The sequence below is a fragment of the Castanea sativa genome, chromosome 3, assembly GCF_040712315.1.
Source record: "Castanea sativa cultivar Marrone di Chiusa Pesio chromosome 3, ASM4071231v1".
Lineage (NCBI taxonomy): Eukaryota > Viridiplantae > Streptophyta > Magnoliopsida > Fagales > Fagaceae > Castanea > Castanea sativa.
The window spans coordinates 8,225,766-8,246,597 of record NC_134015.1 but is presented as its reverse complement, the minus strand read 5'-3'; the positions used below and the strand labels follow the sequence as shown (position 1 = coordinate 8,246,597).

The following is a 20,832-nucleotide window of genomic DNA, read 5'->3' as shown; positions in this document are numbered from 1 at the left end:
GCCTATTGAGCTCCTATTTAAACAAGGGGGTGGAAAAACAAAAACAAAAAACCCTAGAGAGCTTCATAATGTTTTCTTTTTGAAACTCTGGCCTCCTCCTACAGAAGAAAGAGTTATTGCTGCGTTTCTTGTACGCCTTTGGGTTCTGTAACTAAACAAAGTCTCTCACACCATCATTGAAGATCTTATTGGTGTTTCTATGTGAAGTTGTTGCAAATCAAGTACATCAGTCAACTGTGGAGTTAGTCACGTATTGGGATCCATGCATCATTGGTTAGTCATGTACTAGGATTCATGTATTGAGCAGAAAGATTGCCACTACAATACAAGTCCAATTGGGTTATTAGGGTAAGGGTTCAACTGTAGGTTGGTATTTAGGGATAGGCCAAAGGGTTTGATAAGATTCCTTATACTTGTAGATTGGTAAGATTATTATCAATAAAATATTTGTTGAATTCTTACTCTGGTGGATTCTAGTTTATCTCCTTGTGGATTCAAGGAACCCCTTGTGGATTCGAGGTTTACTACCCAAAAGCTAACAATTTAGTTTTCGTCCATCAAAGAGAGTATTGTGTGTGCTTTCCTCGGGCTTCCGTAATATCACTCACCCATTTGGTTTTCTTCAAGATCTTATATCCAAACTCTCGTTGGCTTCTTCCTTGCCACCTTGAGTTTGAGGGGGATGTTAGTATATATGTTATTTTAGCCCAGTAGGCTTGGCACAATGTACTATATTTGTAGTACACTCATATTTCTTATACTTCACACATATTATGCCTATATAATACTCTCTATTGTATTGTGTTACACACACATCATATAAATATATAATTATTCTCTTAGTCTCTTTATCTTTATATTGTTAACACTAATCAAAATAAGAATTACCCTTATATGGGCACAAGGGGGGGTCACCACCTAATTTTTGCAATGGTCTAGGAACTATATATATATATATAGCGTCCTTTCGGGGAAGGACCATTGATCTTACTACCAAAGATATGGGTTTAGAGTTTAGGTACGTTTTTGGGAAAGTGTTAAGCACCCAAGATCGCCTAACCCTAAGGTTGGCCTTCGATCATTGTGTCTTACACCTTAACCTTATTAACCACAATTTCAATACTTGTATTCTAAACTTACACACACACACTAGCATGCATCTAAACATACAATCATGGCATCTTTATCCCTAAACACATATCATATCAATCCATGAAGCAAAAGAGAGCCAAACCCAAAGGCATATAAGCAAACCCTGGCATGTGAAATTCTATCATACAAGCATATGCATCTCTAACATCAAAATAAGACCATAGCACAAATGCATGAACATTTCCAATACATGATTTACCCTTTACTTACCTTGCAGCAACTCAGCACCTATGGCATTAATGCATGGACATGTGAATAAATGGCATGGCATTAAAACTAAGAAACCCTAATCTAAACATGTGGTAGCAAACAAGCATGTGAACGAGGCAAACAAAAACTTATGGAGCCTAAAACATATGAAAAGAAGCTAAACAGAACAAACATGTGAAGGCATAAACAAAACAAGCATACAAAAATTAGGGTTTTAGGGCAATGGCTCACACACGCAAGAACAGGCCTGCGTACGCATAATCAAACATGTGTGCGTAGGCAAGATTATGCGTACGCAAGTCATTGCCCAGAAAACCTACAAACACAAAAATAGTGCAGAACTTTAAAACAAAAACCTAATGGCCTAACATGCATAAAACATGAAAAGAACTATACTACTGACCTAAACAGACATACATAAACATAAGCAACGCAAGAATAAGATTAAAACGTAAAAAGAAAAACAGAGAAGAAAAAGAAATAAAAAGAAAGGGTTGGACTTAATACCTCAAATGAGAAGATGTACAAGCTTGATTTTGACCGTTCCCCTTAGTCAAATCTATCACAAGCCATTAAACAAGCGATTAATAATCTTATACTCAAAGGATTGGGGACAAAAAAGGTCTCAATCAAATAAAATATAACTTGAGGGTGTTTTATGAAAAACTCCCTTATTGATTCACTATTTTCTCGTGAATATCAAGTTTTTCCTGTGAAATTTCTGTGTGTTTTGAAAATTTACCATGTAAGACTTTATATAGTGTAAAAAAATGGAGTTTGGAACGACTCCCAAACAATGTGGGATTCATTCCAAACCTCATCCATTATTGCAGAAACTTGCATTTTTTATACTTCTGAAACCTTAGCTACATATGTAGGAGCGTAGCTACGTACGCATGTTTTGACCCACGTATGCAGGTTGTTGCCCACATACTTGAGCTGAGAGCCACTTTAGTCATTTTATTTCCAAATATAGATTTTTGCTCATTTAAAAGTTTATATTTTCTATTTTAACACTTCTCAAGTTAATTTGATATCTAATTGGGCTCTAAACTAGCTTTGGGCCTTAGAGTTTGAGCATCATTGGGGAATGGGGGCCCGAGTTGTAAAGGGTACAAAATGTGGTGTCTACACCATAGATTAGGGAGAAATTGAATTAATTGGAGAGAGAGATTTAGTAGAAAAGAAGTGCCATAAAATTTATCAAAAATGCAAGTGCAAGAATTCATTGTTGTACCTTGTTAGCCAAAGATTATCATTCTTCATCACAATTTTGAAATACAAGGGAACGCACATGGTTGACTTTGTCAAAATCTGGTCCTCCTTTATCAAGGCTTTCTTTGAATGACTTTGGCATGCATTTGATCTCCAATTCCTGTAGGGTTGTGATGAATTTCAGTCCATCTGGAATCATCTTCAATCTACGGCAATATTCAATTTGCAAATGATAAAGACAGGTCATGGCTCCTTTCTCCACCCTCCACTCCTCTAGGTTGTACAATTCAGAAAAGACAAGGGATTGAAGCAAAGGAAATCCTTTTTTAGCACAAACCATATTCTTCCCATTAAAGACCGTACCAATAAAGCGGAGGATTTTTAGATTGAGCAACTTCTCTAACGTTGCCATTGGGTCTTCCTCAAGGTTAGTTTCCCTTAAGCTTAACTTGGCAAGATTTTGAGAGAATTGGTGAACTTCTGGAAGCTTCTCTATACGGTTACATAGATTTAGCTTTTTTACATTTGGACACCTTGATATTAGCATTTGTAGTACATCTTGGGCCCGTTTATTAGTATTCACTTTTAGAACCCGAAGATGCTTGGGTTTGAACCATGTGGGAATTTGGATGGTTTTTGGCTGAACATTAACCAATGTCTGCAAATAACAAAGATTAGCCAGTTCCAAATTAACACCCACGCCATATTCCGTGGGAAAATAAAGATGCTTCAACTGTTTCATATACTTAAACACATTTGGCACTCTCTGTACGGAGAAGCATGTCCGCAAATCTAGTGTCTCCAAGCACCTCAAATTGCCAATGGATGACGGCACATTATTTATATGGCTTTCTTTGAGAGATAAATATCTCAAGTGGATGAGACATCCAATGTCTTTAGATAATTTTATGTTGCGTTTTTTAAAATTCTCCAGATGTAAGACTCTAACCAACTTGAATTTCTTGAAACATGATTCACTAAAATAAGAATGATCATGACGAGACAAAAGGTGGAGAAGAGACCTGAGGTAAGGATATTCATTGAATTTAATCTCCTCGAAGGAGTCATCACCTGATTCCGAAATGATAGCAAGTCTTCGAACTTTACCTATTTGTGTTTCACACTGTTTCATGGAAAGAATATCAGTGATATGGAGAAAATTTTCCTCTTCGGCTTTTGATATGCAAAATTTTCGCATAAGTTCATGCATTCGACAAGTTTTGATCCTTCCAAGTGAGCCCTTTTCCCCTACCTGAACCATGCACCTCTGAACTAACTCCTGTAAATATTGGTCTCCTACATTGTCCATTATATCACTTCCTCCTCCACGCTGAGTTTGTGATAGAAAACCTTCTCCCATCCACATTCGAATCAATTCTTTTGTCGGTATCTCAAAATCCTCTGGGAAATGAGCTAAATATAGGAAGCATGGTTTCAAATGGCAAGGTAAATCATTATAACTTATAGCTAACACCTTGTCGACTCGTAAGTTGTCATGTACATAAATGTTTGATTCGACACGTTGAAGCACATCCTCCCATTCACCTTGTGTTTGCTTTGTAGCTAAAAGACCTCCGAGTGTAGTGATGGCCAATGGTAAACCCCCACAATATCCAATCATTTTCTTTCCAAACTTCTCCATGTAGGTTTTGGTCACAAAGTCTGGAAAGCCAACAACAAACAAAATAATATCATTATTTTTTTTCTTGAAAAACGAGAATTACAACATTAACAACTTAAACAATATATATATATATATATATATATATATATATATATATATATATATATATAAGCTAAAGTATACTACGCTTCAGTTGAGCCACATCAGTAGCTATATTATTATCTTTTTTTTTCTTCCAATTTTCCTATAATTTTAAGGTGAATTAAAAACTCCATTATTTAACAATCAAATATCCTCTTTTTTAACTCTGATTCTTATTATTAGTTTTCCAACTTTCACTAACTTTTTTTCCTCACTTTTACCTTTTCATCTCCTTCATTACTCTCTATCTTAATATGATCATCCTTCCTCTATCCCTTTATCTTCTTTTATGTTGATTCTTCTTATTCTCATTTTCTTACTATAAATTTGTCATTTTATCTCTCATTCTATGCATATTTTTCCCACACAAAGAAGTTATTTCTCTCTCTCTCTCTCTCTCTCTCTCTCTCTCTCTCTCTCTCTCTCTCTCTCTATATATATATATATATATATATATATATTGTGATTTAAAAAAAAATTGTTTTACCTTTCTACTTGGGGATGATAAATTTGTGTATTATTGAGAACTCTACTTTGGAATGATGTGATTTAGCTTTAGTGTTTTAAGTTGTATATTTTTTTGTTTTCTTTCATTGTTAAATATTATCCTATTATAAAAATAGAATATAAGAATATAATGTAATTCTATTGCATAACATAACTTGAATAATTTGGTGCTTATTGTTATATATATATATATATATATATATATATATATATATATATATATATATATATATATATATATATATATATATTTTCTCTTTTATCTTCTTATTTTACTTTATTTAACATTTAAATTGAGCTACACCTCCATATCATTAAATTATTTATATTTTCTCTCCTCTTTATTTTTTTTAAAATAAACATATAAAATTTTACTTAAATTCAAATAAATAAAATTATTCTCATAAAGTTTTTTTTTTTATAAAACGTTACAATGCATTAAAGGAACAATGGAATACGAACACATACTAACTTAGAAACACTAAATTTAAAAATAAAATAAAATAATAATGAGAATATCAAACAAAACATAACATTTAAAAAAAAAGTTATGGATATACTAACTTAAGGGCAGTAAAATTGAATTAAATATATATATATATATATATATTCTTATTTTTAATTTCTTAACTTATTGTTACAATTTCTCTAATTTTTTTCCTCCCTTTTACTATTTCATCTTCCCAATACTCTTTATTTTAGTATCAATATTCCCTTATGCCTTTATCTTCCTTTATTATCTCTCTCCCTCTCTCTATTTTTTTCTGGATTTTTTTTTCTTGAATTTTTACTTTAGGTTGATGAATTTTTGTGTTTTTTTTAGAACTCTACTTCGAGTTGCTGAGTGATTTACTTTTGTTTTTAAGTTGTTATCATTTTTTTTTTTTTTTGATTGTTAAATGTTATCCTAATATAAAAATATTATTTAATAATATAATATTATTCTATTAAATAGAATGACTTAATGATTTGGTGTTTAGTGCTATATCTTCTTTTTTTTTTTTACCTTTTTCTTCTCATCTTAATTTATTCAATATTTAAATTCAGCTACATCCTCCATAGCATTAAATGATTTATATTTTCTCTCATTTTTTATTTTTAAAAATTAAACATATAATATTTTACTTAAATCCAAATATAAAAAAAAATTCCTCATAAAGTATCCTTATAAGAAAAAACATTACAATGCATCAAGGGAAAAATGTAATACAAAAAACGTGCCAATATAGAAACACTAAATTGAAAAAAAAAAAAAATTTGGAATATCAAACCAAACATAACCAAAAAAAAAAAAAACTAATAGTTATGGATATACTAACTTAAGGGTAGCAAAATTTAATGGAAAAAAAATTATCAAAATTAAATCAATAATCAACAATTAAATATAATTATACCAAATTTAAAGTTAAAATTAATCAAACTCTAATTAGGGAAGCCATATTTCCTATCATAACTAAAAATGAGATGTTCACTAGTAATAATAGAAATTAAATTAGAAATAAAGTTGGTAATTTTTAAGATCCATTTTTTTACATTTCATTTAACCTTATTTGTAAAAGAATATATATATATATATATATATATATATATATATATATGTTAAGGATTTTATTAAATTAATAACAATGAAAAATCAATGGTTAATAACTACAACAATCACAACTCCATAAATTACACACAACACCACATTTAATATCCCAAAAAACTTATAAATTTCAACTCAAATCCATCATACAACTACACAATCAAAGCATGGTCATGCAACATGTATTACCTTCTAAATTACTACTTGAACTACTATGTACATATAACAAAATTGATTTTTGCTATGCATATACAAAGAGAATATTTTATTCATAATGGTGAATACATCACACAAATGCACATAAGAAGTATCCACCAATGGAAATAAAAATCCATCCATCTAAAATTTACAAGAAAATTGAATATTCATATCTATCTAAGACGCCACTTTCTAACATTGGTTAACAACAACAAAATCAACAGAGTATCTTTAGATTTTCACAAATAAGAGAAGGATTTTTTTTTTTTCTTTCGAGGAGCCAAAATCATTAAATTTATGGTTTCAAAAGTTAAATAAAACATTTCTACAATAGTAAAAAATTATTTTGTAATAAACATGAATATGAAATGCATTAATCTTCACTAAATTAGTCCAAATTCCAATAAAAATAATAATGAGATCATCCTAAAAGAATTATCATGCGCAATGCGCAGGTCTAAAAATAGTTCACTCTATGAAATAATAATAAAAGCTCTTAGCTTTTAAGAGCAGTAAAAGGTTTGACAATTGTTGCATGTGTGTCAATAACGTTGGTAAAAATCTGATTATTTTACCACAAGATTATAATGCCCTTTTATCCTCACTTTTTCTTTTTTTCTTTTTTATCCGCTCTTCTCCACATTCAATGATAGATCTAGCCATAGGTTGATGATAAATAACTATCATCAGGAACGGACGTCATAGGTTGAAACTTTCTCAAAAAAAAAAATGATAGATCTAGCCATATCGGGGAACCTTCCCCTGTTATGCCCCCTTCTCGTTCCATCAATAGAAAATTATTCTCAAGCTTGTAATCCAATGTGCTTCTTCTTTTGGTATTTAATAGAAATATTTCAACTATGATATAAGCTAAGTTTTCCATAAAATTAAAATATTTGAGTGGATTGAATTTAATTTTTATTTAAAGAAAAAAAATCAGCGTTTACATTTTGTTGATCAATGCAACTAAGTATTTGAATTTAACTGGAGAAATATATTAGGCGTAGTGCATTAGATTCTTCAGTTGCATTTAAGCACTTTTTTTAAAAAAAAAAATTAATTGTTTATGGAAAAATATAACACTATTATTATTATTATTATTATTATTATTATTATTATTATTATTATTATTATTATTATTATTATTATTATTATTATTATTTTGAGAATGAACACTATTATTATTTTATTGGTCAATGCAATTAAGTATTTAAATTTAATTGGGAAACCTAATGTTAGAATACTTATGCTTTACCTTTTGGGTTGAAATGTTATTTTAGTACAAGTATACGACTAGTTGTTATAAATAAATATATTTAGATTTTTTTTTAATGCTTTGACAAGCTTGTCTTCAAATATTCTTGGGATCTCCTAAATTCAAATATTCATGATTAGAGCCGGCTCAAGGCATTGTGAGGCCTATGGCGACTATTTTAAACGGGTCTATTCTTGTATTTCGAATATTAATAACAAATTATTTAACCTTTTTTTTTCATTTAATCAATATTTCAATTTCATAAAATGAAAATAGAAATATTTTAGTACCAGTTAATTATGGTGAAATATAATTAAGATTAATAGTCAAAGTAGGAGAATGATGTGATCAAACTTTAGTAGGAAATGGTTAAACTCAGTCAAACCCTAGTCAAACTTGGTCAAATATCAGAGATGGTCTCAGGATTGGTCAAAACAAGTTGCATATGTGTTGTGCGAGATTAAGTCCCTTGTTAGATAAGCTAATCTCACCTTACCAAGTTGCATGTGGTGCTGGTACACCAAGTAGTACACTCTTTAAAGAAGAGAAAGAAAGAGGGGGGGGGGGGGGGGTGAAAGGGGTATTTGGGAATTAGACATGAAAAAACCATATAAATGGATAAAATTCACCTTTTAGTAAATACCAAGACAAAGCTAATTTGTTAGCAAAGTGAGGCAAGTCCAGCCCTAGGTTGGGTTCGCTTGCTCCTTGGGAACTACCTTCCTCTATTTTGATTTTGGTTACTAATGAATGTTCTAGCTCCTAGGCTTTGTGGCTCTTGTTCTAGCTTACTAGTAAGATTTTGTTTTCAGTTGCTTCGATGTTGCTAGTTTTTTTTTTTTTTTTAAATGTTGTTGTTGGGTGTATTGTTGATTCAGTGTCTCTTGTCATGAGTGTGTTGTAGGTTTCTCTATTTTTTTGAATGATATCTACCTTTCCAAAAAAAAAGAAAAGAAAATTACCTCTTTTCCCTGTACTACATCTCACAAAATACGGCTTAAATCACAAACTCAAACCTTTCCCTCCTCCATAAGCACATTTTGATTTGAGACAACAAAGACCATTACTTATGTGAATTTTGAATTTTATATTTATAGACTTATAAATTAATAAATAAACAAACAAATATATATGTATATAGTAAGTGCTCAGAAGATAAAGGCCCAAGCTCACTTAGACCAGTTGTACTTTGTCCTCTAATTTGACCCAAACAATAGAATTTTATAAAGAGTGAGAAGTTTAACCAAGTGCAATTCTATCCTATGTCCAAGCCTTAGGCTGAAAAACCCAAAATATCAAGTGAATGTAATCTAGATAACAAACGGGAGTAATACCATCCTAGGGCAAATTCTCAGTTTCCTTTATGTAGTTGTAGTTCAAGTTTTACACCAATTGTGCTACACTGTTCTTTTTCCAATTCTAGTAGTATTGAAAAATGTTCATCCCTTTTTTCAGGTGAGTTCCCTTCCTTTTATAGCCCTTTCCTACGCATATTGGCCCTCCACTTGTATGCTTCCAAGCATTCTCCTAGGATACTGGCCCCATCAAGGCTCTTATGAAAGTAGTAGAAGGAGAAGCTAGTTGTAAAATCACTGTTCAGGGGTCATTTTCACATTAATTCAACTGATGGGGTTGGTGGAGGGCATTGAATGAGAAGGTGAAAAGTATATCCTCCAGGAAGCTTTCTCCCACCATCCTAATCCAGGTTACCATATCCTCTTCTCAAGCCCTTGAGGGATATCAGTTTGTCTTGATTCCCTCTTTCTCCTCGGGTAAGTGGAGCTCTTGGGACTTACTTACCCTCCTAACCCTGGATTATGAAGACTGACCCTCAGTTTAGATTGTTCGGTCCACAAACCCCCCCCCCCCCCCCACACACACACACACACATATCTATACACATACATAAAACGGCAACCCCCAAAATGGTATAGCCATATTAATCGATACTATTGTTTTTCTTAAACCAAAGTGGCCTCAAATACAGTATTGACTATAAACCCCCCCCCCTCCCCAAAAATCCTCGACCTATTATCTCCATTCACGCTTGAGGGAATAGTCAAGTGCTCAAAGAGTTTTATTCAATTATATTTTACTGAATACTAATTTTGACAAAGCCATTCAAATTTTATTTTATAAAAATTTATTAGAGCATGTAACATTACTTAAAATTTCACCATGTGCAACTTTGCGTATGAAATGTAACATTACTTTTTAAGATTTAATTCCTAGTCACTTACTATAGAATGTAAAATTACATTGAATAAGTGTTAGTCTCCTCCTAATGCTCTTTATTGTGTCTAAGCATTACTCTCTAAAAAAACTCTCCTGCTATAGTAGCTCTCCCTCTCGTGTACCTACGAGATTTCTCCCTCCATTAAGTTTCCTAAGGGTCTATCTTTTTCTTTTCTTTTTGCAAAATGGCAAAAGATGTGATTAACAATCTAGAGAATATGAAGCTTACTGTGGACAAAGAAGAGGTTATAGTTATTTCAAAGGAGGGCCGGAAGGAAGAAATACAGAGTTGTGCTCAAAGTTTGATTGGGAAGTTTCCAACATGAAAGCCTTTCTAATAAGAGAGCGGCTCAGAATATGTTGAGGAAAGCATGGGGAATAAATGAAGGACTGCAAATAGTTGAAGTTGGGTCAAATTTGTTCCAACTCAAGTCTAATACGGAGTTTGATATGGAGTGAATAATAAGAGAGGGTCCATGGACGTTTGACAATCAGGCTCTAATGTTGCATCGTTTGCAATCAGGGACGACTGCAAAAAATGTAAGGTTTGACTTGGTTACTCTATGGGTGCAAATTTGGGGTGCCCCTTTTGATATGGTCTGTCCCCCAGTAGCAACGAAAGTCAGAGGCCGGTTGGGTATGGTGGTAGAGGTGGAGAGGAGGCATAGACAGGATATGCAAAATCTATTCATGAGATTCAAATTGGCTCTTCCCATCTCAAAGCCCACCACACGTGGGGGTTTTCTCTCTAGCTTAGATGGACAGAAAACTTAGGCTACCTTCAAGTACGTGAGATTGCCTTTGTTCTGTCATTATTGTGGATTACTGGGCCATGATCTTAAGCATTGTGCTACTTACTTTACTCTCATGAAAAATGGAGAGGAGGTCGATTGTCAGTACAGGGAGTGATTGCGGGCAAGCAAAGGTCGCCCTTGGTTGTTGTCCAAGCATGATTCAAATCGACCACGTACTTCACAAAGTGTACTGGAAACGGATGCAGTGCATAGACACGATAAGGATCTAAGGTGGCGTTTGGTACCAGGGAATCCACATTACTCTTGGCATCCAGATTCCTAGGAATGTAACTATTCTTATGTTTGGTTTTATTAGAAATCTCTTAAGATTCCTAAGAATATGAGATGATGATGTTTGGTTTATTCCCAAGAATCTTAAATGAATTATTTATTTTTCTCATTCTATCCTTAGATTTGAATGTGAACTACCAAGACCTTTAAAAAAAAATCTTCCTCTAAATAAATAATGAAAAACCAAATATAAACTATTAATTATGAAAAAATCATTAAAATTATAGTCTATCATTTCAAAATGACAGGTACAATACAAAATAACTATTTAAATTCTCAAATGCTTTTATTCTTAATAATAATTTTAAAAGGGTTTAATCCATAATAATATGTTTTATATTTTATTTTAATTGCTTAAATGATAATGAAAAAGGGTTAAAATTATTAATTTATAAAAAATATAATTTCCTTTAAACTTAGGAATCTGGATTCTCACTTATTTTAAAGGGAATCCACATTCCTACTGATAGAGGTTTAAGGGAGGAATCCAGATTCCCCTAACATCTGATTCCTTAGCGTGATTTCTAACAAAACATAGGAATTTTTAAACATTTCTATGAATCCTAAAACATTACCCCATACCAAACGCCACATAAGTAAGAAGGAGGCGGCGGCTCAAACCAACCTAGCAAGCCCAACGGTGCATGGCAGATGTGAGGAAGAACAATTCGATACTTTAGGGATTGTCTCGGGTTGTGGGGAGGTTTTTTCTGAGAAAGAAGGAAGGATTGAGATTGGTGGGGAAGTTATTTCCAAATTAGAAGGGAGGATAAAGACAGATATGGATTGGTTTGACTTGTGTTGGATAGGGAGCAAATCTTTTTATTTGAATTCAAAGGATGAGAGTAACGTGGCTTCAAAAAAGGATGAGAGTAACGTGGATAACACAAATTCAAAAAAGGATGATGCTGACCTAAATTCAGTTATTGAGCATGCTGAGAATTTGAAATCAGATGGGCTTTTGTCACTTAAAATTCGGCCCACTTGGAAAAGACTGGCTCGTATAGTTTGTGGGCTAGACGGTAGAGCAATAACTGAGTTACCTACTCTAGGAAAATGTGGAGTGTAGCAGAAGGAGATTACCGTGGAATTGAACAATGATGGAAATCTAAGGAAACGTGAGAAGGTTGAGGAGTTTTCACAAATGACCACAACGGCGGGGGTGCAAAACCACCCCTGCCGATCACAATAAGGCTCTTAAGTTGGAATTGCCAAAGGCCTTGGAACCCTTGAATGATTCGTAGCCTTCATAAAATAGTGAGAGGACAATTACCCACGGTATGTTTTTAAATGGAAATAGATTTGGATAACGAGGGATTTAACAGACAATGTAGAGAATCACCTTTCAGGAACAAACTTATTATTAAGAAGCCGAATTCAGGGGGAGGCCTAGCTGTACTTTGGAAACCAGAGGTGAAGCTTGATGTGATAAATTACACAGAGAATCACATCCTAGCTACAGTGGAGGAGGAAGATGGTTTTTAGTGGAATTTAACACGCTTCTATGGTTGGCCTAAGGCTAACCAAAAAATGCGATCATGGGCTCTCCTTTCTCATCTGTCTACACTAGTGGAAGGCCCTTGGTTCTATATTGGAGATTTTAAAGCAATCTTGTATGCAGGAGAAAAACTAAGTGCTCATCCACCACCTTTTAAATAGGTGGAGGAGTTTAGCTCAGCACTAGATTCTTGTGGCTTAGTTGATTTGGAATTTCGTGGTTATCCTTTCACATGGAATAATAGAAGACCGGGAAGAGCAAACACACTGCAGTAGTTGGATAGAGCAGTGAGTAATATTGGGTGGAGGTAAAAATTTCCAGCTACTACGATAACACATCTAGTGTCACGTGCTTCGGACCACCTCCCTTTGATCCTGCAAACCAGATCAGACAGAGGGTTTCGTGTCAATGGAGCACAGGGTTTCATATTTGAAGAATCATGGTTGTTGTGGGATGATTGTGAGATGATAGTGGATGATTCACGGAGCTCAGTGAGTGGGGCTGGTTTGGCTTTGCAAGCAATAAAGGAGAACATCAAGGGTTGTGGGGAAAGTTTTTTTGCATGGGGTGCTTCAAAGACCCATCCTGATACGGAAGAGATCAAGAAGCTGCAGGAACAGGTTGAGATTTTAAATTCAAGTGCACCGACCGAGGAGAAAAGACTGAGTTCTTGAATGTTAGTAATTGATTGGATGATCTTCTCATCAAGCAGAAGATATGTTGGCTTCAACATTCTAGGGTTTCTTGGCTGAAACATGGGGATAAAACACAAATTTTTTCCATTCCAAGGCCTCCCAACAACGACACTGAAATTTCATTGAAGGGATTAGAAATCAATAGCAGATTTAAGTAGAAGATATGGAGGATATTGCTGGGGTGGCGGCAAATTATTTTGAGTCTATTTTTACTTTTGGTGGATGTGACCAAATGGAAGAATGTCTTGACACAGTACCTCACAAAGTGACATTGGATATGCTAGATGTATTGTCCAATGAATACAATGCAAAATAATCAAGGCGGTTCTGTTTCAAATGGGACTAACAAATGCTCCTAGACTGGATGGTATGAACGCTCTCTTTTATTAAAAGTTTTGGCATATTGCAGGTAATGATACGTGTGTTGCTATGTTAGGTTTTCTAAATAATGGAACCATGCTACCTGATATTAATTATACTCGTATAGTTCTTATTCCTAAAGTTGAGGCGCCTCAAAGAATGACTGATTACAGACCTATAAGCCTTTGTAATGTTATATATAAAATTATTTCTAAGGTGTTGGCTAATAGATTGAAGCTCATTCTCCTTTGACTAATATCTCCCACCCAAAGTGCTTTTGTTCCTGGTCGTCTAATTACTGATAATGTGTTAGTGGCATATGAGACTTTGCATACTATGCATAGTAAAAGATAGGGCAAACGAGGTTCTTTGGCACTGAAATTGGAAATGATCAAAGCATACGCCCGAGTTGAATGACCTTTCCTGAAGGGCATCATGGCCAAATTGGGTCTACCTGAAGCATGGATTGATAGAGTCATGAGCTGTGTGACAACTAGTACCTTCTTTGTCCACATTAATGGAAAGGCCTATAATAATATTCCACCCTCTAGGGAGCTCTGGCAGAGGGTTTTTCGTCTTTGTTAGCAAAGGCAGAAGTGAAAGGGAGGATTTATGGTGTATTTATTTGCAGGAAAGCACCTCCTTTATCCCATTTGTTATTTGCAGATGATTCATTGCTATTTTGTCGGGCTAACCAGGAGGAAGTGCAAGCTATTAATGAAGTACTATAGACATATGTGGCTTCGTCAGGCCAATGCATTAATCTGAAAAAATCATCTGTGTACTTTAGTACCAATACAGAGAGTGAATAGAGGGAGAGGATTAAGACAGCATTGGGAATCAGAGAGGTTGAACGGTTTGAATCCCTATCTGGGGCTGCCTACCCTTGTGGGTAGATCAAAATACCAAATTTTTTCTTTTTGAAGGATAGGATTTGTAAGAAAATTGAGGGATGGAAAGGACAATTACTATCTAGAGCGGGCAAGAAAATACTCATTAAAGCGGTGGCACAATCTATTCCTACATATACAATGGGAGTCTTCTTGCTATCAGCAAAGCTTTGTAATGATCTAAATGTCATGTGTGCTAGATTTTGGTGGGGACAAGTTCATAATGAAAGAAAGATTCATTGGAAAAATTGGAATGTGCTAACTCAACCAGAAAGAGAGGAAGGCGTGGGCTTTAGGGATTTACGAAGCTTTAATCTTGCTATGTTGGCAAAGCAAGGGTCGAGCTTGCTACATGATGATGGGTCTCTGATGCATGAGTGCTTCAAAGTTAGGTATTTTCCATGGAGTAGTTTTTTGGAAGCCACTGATGCTCCGAATAGTTCCTTTGTATCGAAAAGCTTACTTGCAGCTCAACAAATTTTGAAAAAATGGTGTTGTTGGAGAGTAGGGGATGGCTTTTCAATTTGGGTATCTCAAGATCGTTGGTTCCTAAACAAATAAGATTTTACACCCACCATTGGCTAAAGATCAGGACTGGAGAGTTTCGGATCTCATTGATTGGGAAGCTCATGATTGGGACCGAGGTTTCCTTGCTGCAAATTTATATAGGGAGGATGTTGATGCAATTGTTCGGGTTCCTTTGAGTAGAAGATATATCACTGATGTTATAATGTGGCTACCCAACAAAAGAGGGGAGTACATAGTGAAATCGGGTTACCACACGGAAAGATTAATTTTAAAGGAGGACAGTGGAGTGGGGGAGAGCTCGAGGAGGTCTGAGGAAGGATTGATTTGGCATAAATTATGGAGGAGTAAGCTGCTTAACAAGATAAAAGTATTTGGATGGAGGGCTTGCCAAGATATTTTGCGGACAAAGGAAAACTTGACCCACCGAAAGATAATTGAAGACAGCAATTGCAATTTGTGTAAACAGAGCCCAGAATCGGTGCTTCATACCTTGTGGGACTGAGTAGCTCAATATATTTAGGCTAGTAGCAGAAGTGTGCGAGAGTTCAAAACGATATTATGCAGTTGGTTGAAGATCTGATCAGAAGACTCACGACAGAGGAATTGGAGTTGTTCTTAGTGAAGTGCTGGATTTTATGGAATCAAAGGAATTTAGTATTGCATGGGGGTGTTATTCTGGATCCAAACCAGCTGCATAGGTAGGCAGAGGAGTAGCAAGAGGCCCGCAAGTGATGGATAGTGAGGAAGCGGAAGTTTTGACTTGCTGAAAAGTGGTGGAATTTGCAATGGAAGCTAGGTTTAGGGACTTGAGTGGAGGGGGACAACGTGAATGTCAGGAAGTCAATAATGGTTCCAATAGCCAATTATGCTAGGCTGGGTCATATCTATGAGGACATTCGGGGTATGGTGATGGGGTTGAGATATTTCTCCGTTAGTTGTGTTAAACAGGATGGCAACTCTTTAGCCCATTCATTAGCTAAGATTGCTAGATAGGTAGATCATGATATTATTTAATTGGAAGAATCTCCACCATCTCCTTTGGATGCTTTGTAATTTGATAATATTGGTATTATGAATGAACGATATTTGTTTCGGTTTTAAAAAAAAAAATGTTCTTTATCACTAGGTTAACACACCAATTGGTTTTTGGTGTAAGCGACAATCAAATCCCAAATCTCTTTATCATTAATAGATGAAGAGTTTGTAGTACTGATTTTGATTGGGTGGATAAGTTTAAAGTTGCTTTAGGCTCATTCATGGACGTGGTTTAGTTGGTTCAAGAGAAACAGAAGTTAATTCCCTTATTTACAATCACGGCTTGGTCTATTTGGCATCATCGAAATAAATCTCACTTGCACAAAACCTCTGTGCTGCTGGAAAAGATTGCCAGTTTTGCTAAGGGTTATCTACAAAGTTTTAAAAATCTACCCAGCTCTACTCCCACATTGCATCAGCAGGTTGTACAGAAATGGATTCCTCCAATTTGTGATATTGTGAAGACAAACTTTGATGGTGTATGGTTTCCGAAATCAGATGAGGTGGGGATTGGAGTGGCTATTCGCAATTTAGAAGGTGAAGTAATGGCGGCCATGTCAGAAAAGATTACAAAACAATCATCAGTTGAGGCTTTGGAGTTGCGGGTAGCACGACGTGCAGCTGTGTTCACTATGGAGGTTGGTTTTCATCAGGCAGTTCTTAAGGGAGGTGTTGCATCTGTAATTAAGTCCTTACAAACTTCTGGTATAGGACATTCTTTGGCTGGTCATTTTTAAAAGGCATTCGCTGGTTAGCTAAATCTTTTAGAGTTTATCTTTATCTCATGTTGGCAGGCAAGGTGATGTTGTTGCTCATGCCTTAGCCTAGAGAGCAAGACTTTTTTTTTCCCCCTTTTGAAGTTTGGATGCAGTCGGTTCCTCTTGATGTATTTTCCTTTTTAGCTTCTAGTTCATGAATAATAAGTAGCATATTCTTTCTTCAAAAAAAAAAAAAATCTATCCTCCTCTCTCTCTCTCTCTCTCTCTCTCTTCAAATCAGATCCATAGCTAGGGGTGGCAATTGGGCGAGTTGGATATATTTTGGGTCAGGTCATAAATGGGTTAGATGTATAATTACCCATTTATCCATATAGTACCATTTAAATAGAAATTAAATATTCATTACTCACCCAACCCATTTAATTTGGAACCTATCCAGTTAACCCATTTCTTAAATTCATACACATACTTAAAGTTAAATACAACTTATTTTCTTCTTTAAATTAAAACTTTTTAAATCTAGATCAAATGAGCTAAACACACCAAATCAACTCCATAATAAACAAAAACAAAGTAGACTTAAAAATTTTATCATATTTATAAATAAATAAAAAGTATCAAAAAATTGATCCATATAACATTATTTTTGGGAAATTAAGAAGAAATACAAATTTCTTTTCTTTTAGGTTTTCTTGGAATCCAAACAAAGCCCAAAGCTCAGAAAATCATTCATTGATGTACTCTCACAAACACAACAAAATCAATCATCGACAACCAAATTGAAAAAATTTCATTGAATTTCCTATGGTTTCTTAGGATCCAAACAAAAGAGTAAGAGATTAAGAGAGCTAGGAAATAGAAAATGATTTCATGAAGAAGAAGAGAGAGGGAGGGAGAAGAGTACTTGACCAATTAGAGAGAGATAGATATCATCTCCATTGGAAAAGGTGGAGGTGGAGCAACGAGTTGGATCTGATATCATCGTTGTCATCGTCATCTTCATCGGCAGTGGCCAATTACTCCATCACCATAGCCAGGAACCAAGCACAAGAGGCGTTTGGGAGGTGCGAAAATAATAGGAAAATCTATAAAAATCAACAAGAAAGAAAAAAAAAAAAAAGAAGAAGGAGAGAGGAGAGGAGAGGAGGTCAAGCGACTGGGTAAACTTAGTTATGTTAGGGTTTTTATTTTGTTTTTTTTTAATGTCAATGGGTAGCTGTTGGGCTCAATAGGCTTGCCCATTAAGACTCGTTTAACTAGATTACCTAATGGGTCTTTATCTATTTAACCCAAATATTTAATTTGGTTGATTAAGAATTACCCAAATTAGATGGGTCATGGGTGGGTTAATGGGTTTGGATAAAAATTGTCACATTTACCCATAGCCACCATATGTGTAAATCCAATCCACTGTTCGCCACCATCATCGCCATTGTTCCTTGGCGGTGAGCCTCTCTCTCTCTAGAGAATGTGGTTAAGCCCCAAGAGAATCAACTTTGCAGATCCCGATTGATCAAGAGCAAATCAAATCAAGGTGGTGATGCTTTGATTGTGATGGGAATGAAGAGTCTAGGACCAATGCCAGAGATGGTGCCAAAGCAGATCTAGAGTGTAGATTCAAAAGAAAATTTTGGGGGAAGAGACAAATTTTTTATGAAGTGAACAAATGGTGGGGGAGAGGGAAAATTTGGGTTTTAAAAAGTAGATCTATGCTTTTTGGTAGATGAGAAAGTGTGGAAAAGTGAAATTTTGTATAAAATTAATTTGTGGTTATAGATGGTAAGTGTTTGGTTAATGAGAAACAGAGAAAGTGCAAGAAATTTGTTTTTTTTTTTTTTTTAGGATTTGAGTTGTTTGAGTGGTGATAAAATATAGGAAATTGAAAGAAATTTGTTTAATTATTTCAAAGGGACATTTTTGAAAATTCATTACAAAAGCTATAATAATTGTTAAGATGGTTAGGAACCCAACCAAACCAAACACTATAATGTAATATAGTTAACACTGTAAAGTAATATAGTTGTAATCAGGTTACAAGAATCTAATGTAGCATCATGCAAACCAAACACCTTCTAAATGTGTACATCAATAGCGTATATGAACTCTATTTGAAGTTTGGTATGTCATTAATTATTTGGTTCCAATTAGTTTAATTGATAATAAGAGATTCGGATTCGATCTACACATACATTAAAGACCAATTGGTATCTTGCTTAGATGATAAATGTACCTTATTTTTATTTAAATTGCACATTGTAGTTGATAATTAAATATCTGGTATTCTTGAAAATACACATTTGATGGCATTTGTTGCCAAATATGCAGAATAATTCATCTCTGTTATGGTTGAAATTAGAGAAATTATATCTAGAGGTTAGTGATTAGTATGTTTTATGCTTGTAACGATTCTTCTACTCTTCGTTTTCTTCAATATTAATAAAGTAAAGTGGCTTAGATATTATGTACCTTTTTCTCGAGATACTGCCATCTTCTCAAGCAGATCCAAACTCCTTGCATCATTTAGATGCTGCAATTCATAAAGGAAACTTTCGCGATCTACATGCAGAGACACTTCTTTATTACGAGAGGTAAGCAGTATTTTGCTACTGGTATCCTCCTCCAGGAAGGCTCCACGAAGGCTATTCCAAGCATTAATATTCCAAATACCATCCAAAATCACCAAACATTTTTTCTCGCGTTGAACTTTACAAAGTTTATTACAAACCTCTTCATCGGTCAACTTTTGAATTTTATCCCTTTCCATTTGAGATAGAGGCGAGAGAAGGCTAACTAGAATTTCTTCCCAAATAAGTCTCTTTTGACATTGTTGTGAGATATATACCCAAGCTCTGTGGTTAAAGTATTGCTTGACTTGGTGGTGGTTATAAACCATTTTGGCAAGAGTGGTCTTTCCTAGACCACCCATACCACATATCCAAGCTACTCTATTGTCTCTCTCTTTTTTCAGCAAAAAATCCACCAAGTTATTTAGATCATTGTCAAACCCAACAACGTCATGTTCAAGATGAGAAAATGTTTGTCTTTCTTTTTGCTTTGCCTCATTCGAACTCGGCCCGCCTACTTGCATGGTTGATTCTCTTGTGCCATATTCTTGAAAAATCATTTTTAAATTAGAAATTTTCATCTTGATATCTTTAATCTGTGACCCAACCTGATGCACTGTAATTCCTTCACCCAAGATGCCAGCGCACCTCTTGAGGGCCTTTTGTACGCCTCCTCCCTTTCTGGAAGCAACTTCAAGAGCATAAGTTGCAATGATATCTTCTGCGTCATAAGCAAGATCTTTTATTTCAGCAACCCACTGCCTTACATGATCTGATTCATCCTGCCTTGTATCTGCAGCTTTAAGTAAACTTTGCATTAGTTTTAGCTCAGTTTGTAGCAGCTCAACTTCGTTACACACCTCGGACAAGAATTTTCCTTCTTGTACGAGCAGGTCACCAATCCTTGTCATGACGCCAGAAACAACAGATGCGGCCATTTATATTTTACGAATGGAAGACAAGTGAGAGATAAACTGAAAGTAGCAGATGGCTATGAAGGAGAAGATGGAGGGAAAGAGGAAATTGTGGAGCTTATATATTGAATTTTGAAAACAACTAGAAGAAAAAGCAATAGATGGTTGTGATGGAGACGAAGGGAATAAAGGAAATTTCCTTACGCTTCAAGCGATCTCTCTCTATCTGTGCAAAACATTTTCCTGAATAAAAGTTTATAGATTCGCTGTCTTACCATAAAAGTCAGAACAATTCTCGCTTGACCATCTCCCTACAAATTGTTTCTGAACTTTACTACTCTTTCTCTTCTTCTTTTTCTCTATTCTTTTTTTTTTTTTTTTCACATTTCTTGTGTTGTTTGTTTAACAGATGTGATACCTTA

At 34.7% G+C, this 20,832-nt stretch overlaps 1 protein-coding gene across 1 annotated transcript; it reads right to left on the bottom strand.

Moving 5' to 3' along the window:
• Window positions 1-2,617: 2,617 nt before the first annotated feature.
• On the bottom strand, window positions 2,618-20,455 carry LOC142628447 (putative disease resistance protein At1g50180). Its single transcript, XM_075802553.1, has 2 exons — window positions 19,399-20,455; window positions 2,618-4,239 (listed from the first exon to the last, which is right to left on the bottom strand). Exons 1-2 carry the CDS (start codon window positions 20,432-20,434, stop codon window positions 2,618-2,620), a joined length of 2,658 nt encoding a protein of 885 aa, XP_075658668.1. The 5' UTR covers window positions 20,435-20,455.
• Window positions 20,456-20,832: the final 377 nt, after the last annotated feature.